Source organism: Ochotona curzoniae, unplaced genomic scaffold (assembly GCF_017591425.1).
Source record: "Ochotona curzoniae isolate NIBS_2020 unplaced genomic scaffold, NIBS_Ocur_1.0 contig_883, whole genome shotgun sequence".
In the NCBI taxonomy this organism is placed as follows: Eukaryota; Metazoa; Chordata; class Mammalia; order Lagomorpha; family Ochotonidae; genus Ochotona; species Ochotona curzoniae.
In genome coordinates, this window is record NW_024466599.1 from 1610220 (window position 1) to 1626277 (window position 16058).

The following is a 16058-nucleotide window of genomic DNA, read 5'->3' on the forward strand; positions in this document are numbered from 1 at the left end:
CTCCTACGAGATTCTCCCGGTCCGGAGAATCTCCACTCACCCCACCCTGTCTGCAGGGGCAGCAGGTGGAGAGGGGCTCGTGGGCCGTGAGCTGAAAGGTGTCACTTCTGGTCCCCCCTCGCTCCCTCACCTGCCCAGACTCTCCACCGCTCCCTCACCGGTCTGGGATCTCAGTTACCTCCGCACCCGTCCACCCCGGGGACTGCCCAGCGCACGCAGGGTCACAATTGCCCCCCAGGTCGCGTCAACACAGGCCGCCCAGCTGGACCGCGCCGCCTCAGCCCCGCGACCCACCGCCCGCTGTCCGCGGCGTCCAGTCCTGTGGGCGACGCAGCCATGGGCTCCCGCGGGCCCTACACGCTGGTGGACACCACGCCCGCCAAGACCATCCTGGTGTACCGTAACGGGGACCAGTTCTACGTGGGCAAGAAGTTCGTGCTGTCGCGGCGCCGCGCCGCCACCTTCGAGGCGCTGCTGGAGCAGCTGACGGAGCAGGTGGACGTGCCGTTCGGCGTGCGGCGCCTCTACACGCCCACGCGCGGCCACCAGGTGCTCGAGCTGGACGCGCTGCAGACTGGCGGCAAGTACGTGGCGGCCGGGCGCGAGCGCTTCAAGAAGCTCGAGTAAGTGTGCCAGATTTGCCCGCGCAGAGGAGTGGGTCTCTCGGGGGGTCTCGGGGAGTGGCGAGCCTCAGGTGCAGGTAGCACTTCTTTCAGGATTTAGTGTGCAGCATTGTTTCAAAACAGCACAAGGATGTTTTGCTGCAAGAACAGACTTTCAAAAATTCTTTCCAATTCATATGTGGTGAGAGGCATGCAGTGTTTCCCCAAAGCATGTTCTGGTAAACCTGGTGTGTTAGCGCCACCGAGGAGGGATGGGTGGCAGGCTTCTGCTGTCGTGCCTGGTACATACCAGTGGATGCCACCCCTGCCTCCTTCCCTCTGCTGGACCCTGTTACATCTATCACAGTTTACTTACGGTGTTTTGGGTGACTGTTTGCCCAAAAAGTTGAGGAAAGGTGGAGAGAGAGCAGTCTCTTCCGGCCTTGCGAGGTTTGTGGCTGTCATCTTCGGAGGATGGAGTGATTGACACACGGGCGGCAGGTGGGGCTCTCTGGGGCCCTGGCCTTGCTTCCTGCGGCTGCCACCTGACGGGTGCCACGTGCCCGTGAAGTTCTGTGCCCGGGCTTTGTTTCTGTGCCCCTTCCTGGTTCCGTGAAGCGTGAGCTCGCCGGCCTGCGAGGGCGCCCTGGCTGCAGGTGGTGTCTGTAATTAGCCTGCCACGGAGCAGCTGAAATGGGCTTTGCTAGACCTTAACATTCCACCCGTGCCCTGAGCAAGTGGGTTGGAAGTGAACCTGGATGGTGGGTGAGTGTTTCGAGTCCCCGCAGGGTGCTGGGGCGAGCGGGTCCTTGGGAGAAGCAGGTGCCAGAGCACTAGCCAACACCCATCCTTGCTGGAGTATTTCCTGCAGTGTTTCCCGGAGCAAGATACTCAAGATGAAAAAGATGACTTTTTCCTATAAACAAAGTGCCATAGGCTAATTAGTGTGTAAGCCTAGAATTAAGTATTTATTTTATGGATAACTCCATCAACAATATTATGTGTGTATATATGTGTGTATATGTATATATGTGTGAGGAAGGGACCCCAAGGAGTTTGAATTATATTAAGAATATTGTCCTAGTCACCTTAGAGCTTATTATTGAGATGCAAGTGTGAAACCACTACTTATTTGTAAAATTTATTTCAGAGGGAGAGAGGGAAAGGGAGAGAGACAGAGAGAGAGAGAGAGAGAGAAACTCCCGTTTGCTGATTTATCCCTCAAATGGCCAAGTCTACGAGCTGGGAACTTAGTCCAGGTCTGCTCTCTGTGTGGCAGGGACCCAAGCACTCGGGCCTGCACCTCGTGCCTCCCAGGGTCCACATGAGCAGGACGTTGGGATTCAGAGCCAGGGCTCAAACACATGCACCCCTGATGCGTTTGGATTGCCAGGCCAAATGCTTGTCCCTGCGAATGCAGTTTAAATGAAATGTGGCTGGTTCTTCTACCCCACCCTCTCCTCCTGTCTGCCCTCCACCCCTCTCCTCCTGTCCCTCCTGCCCCTCTCCTCCTGTCCCCCCTGCCCCTCTCCTCCTGTCTCCCCTGCCCCTCTCCTCCTGTCCCTCCTGCCCCTCTCCTCCTGTCCCTCCTGCCCCTCTCCTCCTGTCTCCCCTGCCCCTCTCCTCCTGTCTCCCCTGCCCCTCTCCTCCTGTCTCCCCTGCCCCTCTCCTCCTGTCTCCCCTGCCCCTCTCCTCCTGTCCCCCCTGCCCCTCTCCTCCTGTCCCTCCTGCCCCTCTCCTCCTGTCTCCCCTGCCCCTCTCCTCCTGTCTCCCCTGCCCCTCTCCTCCTGTCTCCCCTGCCCCTCTCCTCCTGTCTCCCCTGCCCCTCTCCTCCTGTCTCCCCTGCCCCTCTCCTCCTGTCTCCCCTGCCGCCCCTCTCCTCCTGTCTCCCCTGCCCCTCTCCTCCTGTCCCCCCTTCCCCTCTCCTCCTTGTCTCCCCTGCCGCCCCTCTCCTCCTGTCTCCCCTGCCCCTCTCCTCCTGTCTCCCCTGCCCCTCTCCTCCTGTCTCCCCTGCCGCCCCTCTCCTCCTGTCTCCCCTGCCCCTCTCCTCCTGTCCCCCCTTCCCCTCTCCTCCTTGTCTCCCCTGCCACCCACCTGTACTCTAAGATGGTGGATACCAGGAAAAGGAGGAAAGTGAGCGGTGCAAGGGGGTGCTGCTGTCAGAGCTGGACCTTGCTGCAGCCAAGGCCTGCTTTGTGCTTCCCGAGGGATATGGAGCAGATGGGATGGGTTCCCTGAAGACTGGGTTTGCTGTGCAGGAAAGTGGGGTTCCTTGATGTCTCCTCATGCTGTTTTAAGATGTAGGCAAATGTGGTACTGACCAGTGTCTGGCCTTGGCTCCCCCTGCTCCTGCCTCCTCCCGCTTCGTGGTCCAGCTCCTACTTTTGCTGCTCATATCCTGGTCCCCAAGGACACTGAGGCCACCAGGCAGCCTGAGACCTGCCCAGCGGCTCTGGAGGACACATCGAAACTCCCTTTTTATCTGTGTGTTTTAAGGAGTCCAACACTGAGCCAAAAAAATAGTATTTGTGAGTTGTAGGCTCTTGAGTTTTCTGTATTTATTTTTGCTTTTCATTTCCATTGATTGACAATCCGATGTCATATTTGGAATAATGTTCACAAGCAAATATGGAATTTGGGAGTTGAGAGCCAGCTGGCAGTGCTGGTTTGGAGAAATATGAAAAGCAGGAGCAGCTCACACAGGGCGTGCGTGAGCTCGTGGGCACAGGAGGGGAGCTGAACTAGCCAGCAGTCATGCTTTGGTCCAGGCTTACAATTCTCAAATTTTATAACTTTGGTTGGGATTTATAAATTTATGATTTATACTTTGACTGCTGGCAGCATTTTATTAGTAGAGAATTCAAATAATCATACATATTTATAGTTTCTGTTGAAGAAATGGAGGTTTGATTGTTGTAAGGGATTGGTTTTGTTGCTTGCATTTCTTCATGAGAACAGCTTCCTGGGCCTGTCAGGTCCCGTGTGGTGCAGCAAGCACCTGCTCCAGCCACAGTCCCCGCCAGCCCCTGGCTGAGTGTGCTGTTCACCTGCCTGGCCTCCGCAGTGGTCCAGCTTGCAGCTGTAGACTGTATCTAGTCTTTATTTTTCCTTTTACCTATTTAAGTCAAACCTTCTCTGACCACTGCTAAAATCATCACAAACACAACAATTTCAAGAATGTGTTTTTTTTTTAAAGCAGGAGGAAATTTTTAACATTACATATAAATATCAGGGTATTCATCTTTATTATTGAACACATCTGGGCTTATTTGGGGGCACATCAAAAATTGAAGTCCCCAAGTGCTCAGAACTACCTGTGGGAACCACGACCAGTCCAGTCCAGTGATTCTTTTCCAGTTTGTAGTTTTGGCCAAATGGGGACAGGGATGGAACCCTGAGAGAGGATGGGCATTGGGGAGGTGCCGTGTGAGGCAGTGGGTTCGTGCTCTGATCTCAGCCTGTCAAGAATGGGGGGAGCCCACAGCCCCGCTCTTCTGGTGACCTGGCCACTGGCCACTGAAGTAGGCTTCTGTTTGGTTAACAGAGGCACCTGGTGAGGAAACGGCCCTGCACCTGCAGTGCTGCTGCGTGCTCACACACACTCCATCACCTGCTTCCCGTGCAGGGTACCCTGGCTCCGTGCTGGAGAGGATTCCCCCCGGAAAAGGATCAACTTCCCGTCTCAATACTTAGCTTTTGACAGCAGTTTCTCTTTTCTTTTGCAGTTATATTCACATAGTTCCCAGAAAACCTACAAGGATGAGGAAGTTGAAAGAAGTAAGTGTTCACTAACTGCTCGAGATGAGCGGGTGATTTGGGAAACATTTAAATGTTAATACGGAATAAGCAAAGTGTCTCGTAAGACGGTATTGCTCTTGAATGCTGTCCCCAGTGCCGGCTTGTCATGCTCATCAGAGTTAGTCAGGAGTTAGTCCGAGTATTCTAAGACCTGACAACGGAAAATCTCCACTAGCCTTTGGTTTTGGGGCATTTGGAAAGACAGGTGTCAGGAAAAGTTATGTGAAGCTATACAGCATTGAAGATATTTATAACGCTAGATTTAAAGATCTGCACCGAGTTCTCCACATTTGTGAATGTTCTTGAAAGATATTTGAAAGATCTGTAGGATACAAGGAGCCATCATCCACAGCATTTGATCCTTGACAGAAATCAATGTTTAATTGGTTACGAGAGCTGCTTTTTCTGGTAGGCCACGAAAATCACCTGTTGACATCTAGAATTTGTTAGCATGATTTGTAGTCTTTGGCTTTAAGAATGGGCTTCTTATTTTGTGGGGGCTTACCCACGTGAGGTATTTGGGAGGATCTGATCCTCCTGGTTATACCGCCTGGCTGCCCCCAGGTCTCCTCCTGGTTGTACCGCCTGGCTGCCCCCGGGTCTCCTCCTGGTTGTACCGCCTGGCTGCCCCCGGGTCTCCTCCTGGTTGTACCGCCTGGCTGCCCCCGGGTCTCCTCCTGGTTGTACCGCCTGGCTGCCCCCGGGTCTCCTCCTGGTTGTACCGCCTGGCTGCCCCCGGGTCTCCTCCTGGTTGTACCGCCTGGCTGCCCCCGGGTCTCCTCCTGGTTGTACCGCCTGGCTGCCCCCGGGTCTCCTCCTGGTTGTACCGCCTGGCTGCCCCCGGGTCTCCTCTTCCACAAGGTGCAGATGGTAGGTAGCCTTTATTTGGATTATGTGGCAAGGTGTATGCAGAGTTGCAGCATGAAATGGATGCTGGTTCCTGTCCTCCACCCTGTAAAGCTGGGTCCTGCTGTGGCCTTGTCCATCACACAGTGTCCCTGTGGAGGCAGTGTGGGAGCCTCAGGCCTGAGCACAGCCCTTGCCGGCTAGTCCTCCCAGCTGCTTCCCCTGGTCTGTACTGCGGGGCAGCAGTGCTCCCTCCTTACCTGGAATTGTAACTTGTAAATGGCAGAAGGACAGAGTTTCTGATGGTGATTGAGGTGGTCATTAGCTTCCAGGGCTGCCTTACTGAGGACAGGAGCAGTGGTCTGAGGTGGGGCCTGCGCACGGACCTATATTGACCTGTATGATGCTGTAGCTGGTATTATTTTCCTGTGGGACCAGTGCAGTGCGCTGAGCTCAGTGAGTTCTCGCCAAGCTCAGTGCACGCACAGCTCCCTGCTGTCCTCTGCAGTCTTACATTTTTTGCCACACTGTATAAAATGGTGCCTGATGTGCCACTACTAGAGTTCTTGGTCTGCTGGCCGTCAGGTCTGAGGGCTACCTGGACCTGTCTTGGGTGGAACCTGTAGGATGCCACGTTGTTGTAGTTCACTGAGGCAGAAATGAGTTCACTTCCAGCTCAGTGCATGCTCAGTCCTTTCCCTCACCTTTGCCTCCTTAAACAAAATGGTGCCTGATACGACTCTAGGGGGCTGACTGGGCTATGAACTCCATCCGGTTCCCACACCCCCCATCTGGAACCCGCCACTCTGTCTCTGCTTCTGGTCAAATCACACAGACCAGCATGACGGGCAGTTCTTTGTCTGGGTTTACCTCTGGAGCTCCTGGTGAATGTCCCTTCTCACCTTGTTGCTGGTAGAGTTCAGGTTGCCATTCGCTGAATGCAGCTGGGGTGTCAGTCAGCTGGTGTGTCAGTCACTGCCAACACACCATTGTTTCCACGGCTTTCCTGTGTCTGTCAGTCTCCAGGTACCCTCGGCTGTTGTTCTAGCCTCTTTTGTTTCCTGGAATGTGTCCTCTCTGCTTCACACTGGCTAGTATGTCTTGGTCTGTTTAAATGTGTCCTTACCTTATTTTCCTCCATTTTGATTCCCTCGCAGGCTGATTTTTAAGTTGCTAATTTTGCGTGGCTCACAGATGCTGTTATAAACATATCGATGGGAATTGCAAGAGAAAGGGTTCCCCACTCCTGAATTTAATGACTTTGAGTTCCATCCATTTTGCTGCAAATATCGGAATTTGACTCTTCTTCGTAGTAGAGTAGTGTTTCTTTGTGCTTAGCCACCACACTTTCTCTTCCCATGCGTCTGTTGCTGGGTACATCTGGGAGCTGGGCTGGAGAAGGCCAGCTCCAGTCTCACATGTGGATCTCCAGCTTGCCCAGCAGCATTTATTGAAGAGCTTATCTGTTCTTTCTTTATTTTTAAGATTTAATTTTCCATTGGAAAATCTGATTTACAGAGTGAAGGAGTGGCAGAGAGAAAGATCTTCCATTCGCTGGTCCACTCCCCAAGTAGCTGCAAAGGCCGGAGCTGAACTGATCCGAAGCCAGGATCCAGGAGCTTCTTCCAGGTCTCCTACATGGGTATAGGGTCCCAAGGTTTTAGACCATCTTTACTGCTTTCTCAGGCCCTAAGCAGGGAGCTGGAAGGGAAATGGAGCAGCTGGGATTAGAACCGGTACGCATATAGGATCCCATGCCTGCAAGACAAGGACTTTAATCACTAAGCTATTGCACTGGGCCTGAGCCTATCTGTTCTTAAATGTGTGTTTTGGCAGCTTTGTTGAACACCAAATGGCTGTTGATGTATGGATTCATTTCTGTGGCCTCTGCTTTGTTCTGTTGCTCTGTGTGTCTTTTTTGTGCTAGTACCATGTTGTTTTGTTAACTATAGCTCTGTGGTATGTCTTAAAATCAGGTGCTGTGATGCCCCAGGCTTGTCCTTTTTGTCTGAGATTACTTTGGCCACTTTGGATCTTTTGTTGTTTTCTATGAATTTAGAATAGCTTTTTTCCCCTAGTTTTGTGAGGAATATTATTAGCATTTTGAGATAGTCTTTGTTGAATCCGAAAATTATCTTAGATTGGACAATTTTACAATACTAGCTTTTGCAATCTTTGAACAGGAAGTCTTTCCATTTTCTGGGTCTTCAATTTCTTTCATTAATGTGTTATAATATTTATTATGGAGGTCTTTCATATTTTGTTAATTAACCCTATTGTAAGGTGTTTTCATCTCTTGGTAGCTATTGAGGGTATGGTTATTTTTATGATTTCTTTCTCAGCAAGTTCATTACTGGTCATGAAACTGCTATTGACTTGTGTATGTTGATTTTCTGCCAGGCAACTTCACTGTTTGAGTTCTAATAGTCCTTCAGTGGGGTCTTAGGTTTTTAAATTAATATGGAGAACCGTGTAATATGCAGAAAGGAGTGCTTTGCCTTCCTGCATTCCTGTTTGTGTACCCTTTCTCTTTCCTGATTGCTTTGGCCAAAACTTTCAGTGTGTTACTGAGTAAGAGCGGTGAGTGGACACTGTCTGGTTCTAGGTCTGAGAGAAGATGTGTCCAGTGTTGCTGCACTCGGTGTCACATCGCCCATACGCAGCCTTTGTTATGCTGAGGCATCATCCTAATTTGTTTGAGGTTTTTTGCTCAACACGAGTGGGTTTTACTGCAAGCTTTGTCTGTGTTTCTGAGAAAATCAGGTGGTTCTTCTCCTCCATTTTGCTGATATAATGTACTATGTTTACTGCTTTGTGGGTGGTGAACCAGCTCTGCATCCCTGAGATAAATCCCTTGGTGAATGATCTTCTATTCTTTGTTTTTTTTTCAAGCAGTGATATAACAGATTCCTTACAGCAACAGATTTGCTCCCATTCATGACTGTTTATAGAGAAGTGCAGTTATGTAACAGTTTTCGTCCTTTGAATATTGACTTCTGGATTGGATGTTTCCACAATCTCCCACTGTTTCTGTCCATTTATGGGATGTCTGTGACCCCCATGGGGCTGGAGAATTAAGCTGGGAACTGCAGCGTGCTGCACCTGCTCCTTCCCGGGGCCTGCTTCTCCTCTGTGACCTCACTACTGCCTGCAGAGCACTGTGCCAGCACGCTGGCTTCTGGGATGTCCACCTAGTCCAGGGCTGGTGATATTCCTGATGAGATGAACACTTGTTTTCATTGTTTATCTCCCATGAGCTGCCCAGTGCCGAAGTCTGAGCTTTGTGGTCTCATCATGAGTCCCCAGGCTATGGGCTCCATAAACGCCCAGATTTACTTGTTAGAGTTTCCACATCCTCAAGTCACGTGAGGCACTTGGAAGTCCTGTCAGGCTTTGAGTGCTTCATCATGTTTGGCGTTCTTAACTTTCCCTGAGGTTGACATGCGGTTTGTGAGATCTGTGCTCTCATCAGAAGGTGAATATTTACATCTCAGGTCTCCTCTGGGAAGATGGGCATACTGCAACAATGCAAGGTAGTCTTCATAGCTGCCAGTTACAAGATGAAGTGAGAGAGCAGTAAAGGGCAGGTGATATGTGTAAGGTTAAGCTGCAGACTCCTCACAGCTCCAGCCCCAAGGTTCCAGACATGGTTGTCTGTTCTGGCCCTGCCAGTGCTCTCAGTGGACAGTCCTCCGCCTGTTGACATTCTGGACCGCATGGATGCTTACAGCAATGTGTATGTGTGATCAGAAAAGGCTGATAATATCTTGAAACTTGAAGCTCACTGCTAGAGGAGCAAGCAAATGGTTCATAGAGTATCACAATGTGGTCAGACCTACATATATTGACCTGTTGTAGTTTTCGGCATGTGGTTAGGACTACATGAAATAGCCATGAAACTGGCATTTAGCAAGAACCCAATCACCCCGTCCAATTCTGAGATCCATGAAGGCCTTACCAATGTGAACACCAATGTCAGCAGTTTCAAAGGTTAGATACTGCAGAGTGTAAGCTTTTGTCCATTCCCCAAGTCCAATGCTTAAATGTTTTGTTTTATGTTGTGAGAAGTCAGTATGGGGGAGAAACACTTCTGTAAGTTACTGTTTCATAGATTTTTATTAGTGTCAGAATATGTTAGTGGTAAAACTGATGAAGCTTTCTCAGAGACCTTGATTTACTATAGATATTTACAGAAAATTAGTTAGAATACTGAAATCCGTTCAAGAAATTTAAGGAATATGTCACACAGGAAATGAAGCAAATGAAAGCTCATATTTCAGAACTTAAGAATACAATGGACCTAATTAAAAGTAAAGTGGAGAATCTTAAAAATAGAATGAATGAAGCAGAAGAAAGAATTTCAGAATTAGAAGATATTTTCTGTCACTGGGGGAAACAAACCAAAAGTTGGAAGCAGAGCTGAATCAAGCAAAAAAAGTATCCAAGAATTAAAAGGTATGATTACAAGACCCAACATGAGAATTATGGGAGTCCCAGAAGGCACAGAAAAAGAAGTTGGGATTAAAGGTGTGTTCAATGAAATAATAAAGGAAAACTTCCATAATCTGGAGAAAGAATTAGGAAACAATATCCAGGAGGGCCACAGAACTCCCAACAGAGTTGATCAGAAGCGATCTTCACCACAACGTGTGATACTCAAGCTCTGTTCAATTGAACAAAAGGAAATTCCTTAAATGTGCATGTGAAAAAAATCAAGTGGCTTATAGAGGAACCCCAATCAGAATCACAGCTGACCTCTCAGAGGACACACTACAGGCCAAAAGACAATGGAGTGACATATTCCAGATTCTAAAAGAGAAAAATTTTTAGCCCAGAATAACATATCATGCAAAGCTCTCCTTTGTCTTTGAAAATGAAATGAAATTTTTCCACAGTAAAGAAAAACTCCATGAATTTGCCTCTTCTAAACCTGCCCTACAAATGATACATAAAGATGTTCCCATGAAAAAACACGGGAATAGCAACTACCAGAACCAAAGGCAAATGTGGAGAACATCCCTCTAAGAGGCTAGCAGAAGACTAAATCGAAGAATAACCCATTGGTAGAATGACAGGACCAAACTGCCACCTATCTGTAATGACTCTGAATGGCTTAACGTCATCAGTCAAATGCCATAGATTAGAGGAATGGATCAAAAAACAAAACCCATCTATCTGCTGCTTACAGGAGACACATCTCACCAACAAAGATCAGAGGAAATTGAAGTGAAAGGATGGAAAAGATATTCCAAGCAAATGGTAGGGAAAGACGAGCAGGTGTAGCCATTCTTATATCAGATGATACAGACTTTGATGTGAAAAACATTAAAAGAGATGAAGAAGGACACCACATAATGATCCAAGGATCCATTCAGCAAGAAGAGATCACCATAATAGATGTGTATGTGCCAAATGCCAAAACATCTAGCTACGTGAAACAAATATTAACGGGTTTAAAGGGAGAAATAGACTCCAACATGATCCTAGTGGGGGACCTTAATACCCCATTAACATCAATGGACAGATCAAAGAGAAAGAAACTCAGCAAGGAAACAACAGAACTCACCCAAACTCCAGAGCAAATGGACTTAGTTGACAACTATCGAACCTTTCATCCTACAGACAGAGAATACTTTTTTTCATCAGCATATGGAACCTTCTCCAGAACTGACCATCTTATAGTCCTCAAAGCAAGCCTCTCTCAGGAGGGAGGGAGAGATCGAGATCTTCCCTCTGCTAGTTTGCTCCCTAAATGAATGCAATGGCAGGGCTAGGTCAGGTGGAAATCAGGTGTCAGGGGCTTCCTCTGGGTCTCCCAGAAGGTGCCGGGGCCCAAGAACTTGAGCCATCCTCCACTGCTTTCCCATGTTATAAATTGGAAACGGCATTGGAAGAGGAGCAGCTGAGACATGAACCTGTGACCATTTGGGATACCTGCACCACAGGTGGGGGATTAGCATCCTATGCCACTGCACCAGCACCCAAACTATGGCTTTATAAATATGTTTACATTAAAGTGATAGAATAGTATTATTATTTCAAGCATTTTTATTTAAAAGGATTGCAGAGGGAAAAGGAGGGACACAGAGAGATCTTGTGTTTGCTGATTCACTCCCCAAGTGGTTGCAATGGCCGGAGTGGGGCTGGTCTGAAGCTGGGAGTTGGCTGCACTGTCTACGTGGTTTTCATGCCTTGTGGCTGTCCTGGCTTTCCTGGTTGTACACCTGTTCCTGGGTCACCCCACCCCTCTCTGTCGGTTCAGGCCATCTGGTGGGATCCTGCGAGCTCCGGAGGAATGCTGGGAGCTGGCCGTGCTCTCTGGTGCAGTGGATTTTTCATAGGATTTTCCTGATGTGCGTGGTATCTTTTGGGTGGAAGGGGCCGAGGGAGCTGCAGCAGCCCCCAGATGGACCATGACTGTGGAGCTGAGCAACAGCCAGATAGCAGCAGCTGCTGCCACAGCAGGTGGTGAGGTGGCGCCTGACTCCATGTCACCCGAGGTGATCTGTGGTGTGCAGCAGCGAGTGGTATGGGTGGCGGATGACGTGGTGCCAGCTGACAAGCTGGTCAGTGTCTGAACCAGGGCTAGATCCCTGGATGTCCTGCAGCCCAGGCTCCGGAGCACCGTGCTGTGTCGGAGTGGGTTCCCAGACAAATTTGCTGAACACTACCATGAGATATTCTGATGATTTGTCACCACAAAGTGTTTGATGCTGTGTGTTCTTAGGAAGCTTATGGTACCTCTCTGATTCTTTGGTACTGGGATATTTGCCTGGCTGTTTGAATGCACACAGTTGCCTATGCCAGTCAGCATTCCAGAAACCGCAGCCATGCCTGCTCAGTGCTGAGGGGCTTATGTCATGGGTTCGGGTGTGGTTTCCTGCCTTGGGTTAAGGAGCTCTTAGACGACGGGTCCTTGTACTCATGCAGGTGAGTGGCACGAGCCTGGCTCCCGTATGGGTGCTTGTGCTCACCCCTGTTAGACAGTCATGGGAACCCGTGTCTGCTCATCACAGCCTGGGAGGAGGCTGCGCAGAGTCAGGGAGGAAGCCAGAGCCCTGTGCTTAATTGCTGGAGTTATTTAATTAGGTAGTGATATCAGGGTTAATGAGTCTTTAACACAGTGGAAGAGCAATTATCTCATTGTCTCTGTGATGTTGTGCAGCCAAGCAGAAAGCTGTATCTTGGGGGCTGTGTCTCATGGAACGTGCACAATGCGATTTTCGTTGCTTCCCAGCTTGCTCTGTAAACACAGCACCGCTTTCTTCACCGTTAGAGAATAGGTGCATACATGATGCAAGAATGTGAGAGGGAGGGAGAGAGAGAGGGAGAGGAGTCAGAATATAAAGAATTCTCTCCCCAGATGCTCACATAGCTGGAGTGGTGGCTGGGAGCTGGGAATTCCATTCAAGTCCCCCGTGTGGGTGGCACAGACCCAGTGCTTGGGCCGCCGCCTGCTGCCTCATGGGGTCTGTGTTAGCAGGAAGCTGGAATCGGCAGCTGGGGGCAAGGATCCAATAGCACTTGGATGTTGGTTTTATTACACACACACACACAAACATCTTCCGCTGGTTGGTTCAATCCCCAGGTGGCTAGAGCAGTGGGGCTGGGATGGCCCAAGCCAGCAGCTGGGCTTCATTCAGGTCTCCAATGTGGGTGGCGAGGTTCCAATACTTGTGCCATCCTCTGTGGCATCTCCAGGGTCGTTAGCTGGGATCAGGATGGGAAGTGGAGTGGCCAGGACATGAACTGGCGCCCACAAGGGATGCTGGCATTATGGGCGTCAGCTTTAACCCCTGCGCCAGCCTCCAGCCCCACGGGTGTCTTAACTGCTGGGTCAGCTTCCTGTTCTCCCCCTCCCTGCCCTTAAAACCTGGTTCTCTGGGAAGAGCGAGAGTCAGTGCTTACCTAGGTCTGCCAGAGGCAACAGCCTGTTTGTGTTGTCACCATGAGCCCAGAGTGTGTGTGTGGGCATTGTTCTTGGCGTCGGGACTGTGGCTGACTTACTCAACTTGGGGTGAATCAACAGATCCCCAGTATTAATGGGGATATAGTTAGTGGCCCATCTTGTGTGGAAGCTGGGGTCCTGGCAGAACTGAGAGCAGAAGGGAGCAGGGCAGCTCTGGAGGAGCCATTGGAGCAGCCTGCAGGGGGTGGTGGAGGACGTTGGAGCAGGTGCCAGAGCAAAGTGGGCCTGGCAGAGCTGAGGTTTTTGCAGGTGGAGTGAGTGTGGGCCATATGGCTGCACCTGAGCTGCAAGGGGTTATAGCTGAAGGCTGAGCCACTGGGGAACCCCAAGGGTGAGGCTGTAGTCTTCCAGGGAAGGCTTTAGGGTGCCAGGTATAGAAGGGCCCCAGACCTGCCTGGTGTGGTGTGAGCATGCGGGTGTCCCAATGCGTTCCCACTGGCGGTGATATTATAGGTGTGAGGGCAGCAGCCGGGGGTGCATCCTGGCTAGTGCCTGCAGGGAGGCCACTGGAGTCAGGTGAGAGGGCAGGGTGCACCTGGGGTGAAAGTGGGGCAGTCGTGGCCTCTCAGAGCCCCCTTACAGTGCAGCTGAGACCAAGAGCCTGCAAAATGGGCCAGATGGGGTCTGTCGGAAGCTCCGGTGGAGGGGCTCTGAGAGGCTGAAGCTGGCCGGGGTCTGTGGAGACACCCTATGGGGGGCCATGTGTGTGCATGCCGGCAGGCAGCAGGCAGGGGGACTGGGGAGTGGGGCCCATGGGGCCAAGGGGGACTTATAGCAGGATTTGTGAACAACACATGTGAGCAAATAACCAGGCAGGGCAGGGGAGGGAGAGAGAGCGGTGGGGAGGGAGCCAGTGGGTGCTTAGGATCCAACATGGAGAGTGGCTGCTTCTCAGGGCAGGCCAGGGTGTGTGTGGGGGGGCTGGGCCCCTGTAGAGGCAGGGCAGGGCCGTCAACTCCTCCCCAACCTCCCCTCCACTGATGTTCTGCCGATCCTGACGGGCAGCGGGTGAGGGTGAGGAAGTGTGCTGTCCTGTGTCAGATCTTGCCCACTCAGCATCTCAGCCCTGCTGACCTGGAGGTTGATGCTGGCATGAGGCCATGGTTGGTGGCTCTGCTTCTCAGATAGCAGCACAGGGAAGAGGAGGGAAGGTCAGGGCATGTGGGGATTGCACCTGCTGGCGGGGACGTCCTGGTCTGAAAATCGGAAGCCACGTGATCTGTTCTGCAGACCCAGGAATTGGGCCAGCAGAGAGCCTGTGGCAGTGCCAAGAGAGCCTTGACAGGTGCTTGGTTCAGGAATGCTGGGCGTGGCCATGGTGTGCGCTGCCCTGCTGAGTGGCACTGCCCCCCGCACTCTGCTCTTTTTTGGACTGGCGTGCACAGCCTTTGCCCCGACCTCTCGGCGCCCTGCATACCTCTGCCCCTCTTCGTGACCCTCTTGTCCCCCAGGCCTGCTGATGTTTTGGGGTAGGGCAGTGATGTGCATGCTGCAGCAGTTTGTAGACCTGAACTGAACCCCAGGCCCACGTCTCCTTTCAGATCAAGCCGGTGGTACATTGTGACATCAGCGTGCCCTCCAGGTGGCAGGCCTGCCATCGAATATCCAGACACATCAAGTGAGTACAGTATTACAGCTGGGAACAGTCGTGGCGAGAACTGCATAAAAGCAATAGCACGCTCTGTTCCCACAAGCTCTGCCTGGCCCTGTCCTGGCTCTCCCTCTCTTCCGGCCCGGCTCTGGGGCTTGGGGTCTCTCCCAGAAGCAGACCCCTCCTGATGCAGCCTTCAGCTGTGGCACGCTCTTTCTTCTCTTGGACCTTGGCTTCGGGACAGTTCCTGCTGTTGCGTTGCCACCTACTATGTCTCAGGCATGACAAAGTGAGGGTACCCCACAGCCTAGTCCCGCATGGCATGAGGGAGGGCTGATCTGAGCTTGGCTGCCTCCATGGTGCTGCTGGCCCAGTGGGAGGAGTCCAGCCTTAGTGCTGTGAGGGCAGCTTATGGGAAGAGCTGGTTCCAGTCCAGCTCCTCGTGTCAGGGATGGCTCCCCCGTCCCCTCTCTCTGCCCTGGTTGCTGGGGTGCAGCAGGACTGAGCAGCCACATTGCAAGGCTGTGATGGTCACCCATGCGTGTGATGCTTCCAGGAAATGCCATTTCTCTCCACATCTGTCTCGTCAGGTGCTTTAGCGTGGCAGTGACCGAAATTTCCTTTTGAACGACCAGCTCCAAAAGGGAGGCGGTTTAGTGAGTGGCCACAGCCTCACTGACTCTGAGAACTGGGGCCCCTAACCCCAGCCCATTAGCAGGGCTCCTCTTTCTTTGCCATGTGTAGGAGTGTATGAGGCTGGATCTCCATGTAACCAACTGACCTAAGCCTTGGATGAGGAGGACAAAGGCAGTACTACAGCCCATTGGTCAGAGGCATCTTGGGGACCCAGTGAGCCTTGTTCCAAGCACTTTTCCTAAAGTTTCTGTTGGAGGCTGCCTGCACATGCTTCTGAAGTCTGCAGCACGATATGAGCTGTGCTGCTAGGAGAAAACACCGCACTTCTCCGTTTGGAAGGCTGCAGAAGGTTACTGGTTTGTGGGCCTTTACACAGTGTGCGGCCCCTGTGGCACACTGGACAAGCAGGGCTGAGATGTGCAGGCTGCTCATTTACTTGGCAGACGACGTTTTTTTCAGCTGGAAACCGTTTGTTCCTGTAGTGAGTGCCCAGCCTCTGCTTTCATGCTACAAGCTCCACTAGATGGACCCAAATATCCGTCTAAATGCAGGGTTCCTCTACAAGCAGAGAGCTCAGTGCTGTGCCTACACACCCAGTTAAGCATGGCAGAGTCTG

At 51.3% G+C, this 16058-nt stretch overlaps 1 protein-coding gene across 1 annotated transcript in view; it reads left to right on the forward strand.

The window, feature by feature from the left end:
* The first annotated feature begins 336 nt into the window (after nucleotides 1-336).
* The window catches only part of DCDC2C (doublecortin domain containing 2C), a 57799-nt gene continuing 42077 nt past the window's right edge, over nucleotides 337-16058 (forward strand). Inside the window, exons 1-3 of the mRNA XM_040994051.1 lie at nucleotides 337-623; nucleotides 4328-4379; nucleotides 14757-14833. Coding sequence (XP_040849985.1) covers nucleotides 337-623; nucleotides 4328-4379; nucleotides 14757-14833 — 416 coding nt within the window. The remainder of the gene's footprint in view (nucleotides 624-4327; nucleotides 4380-14756; nucleotides 14834-16058) is intronic.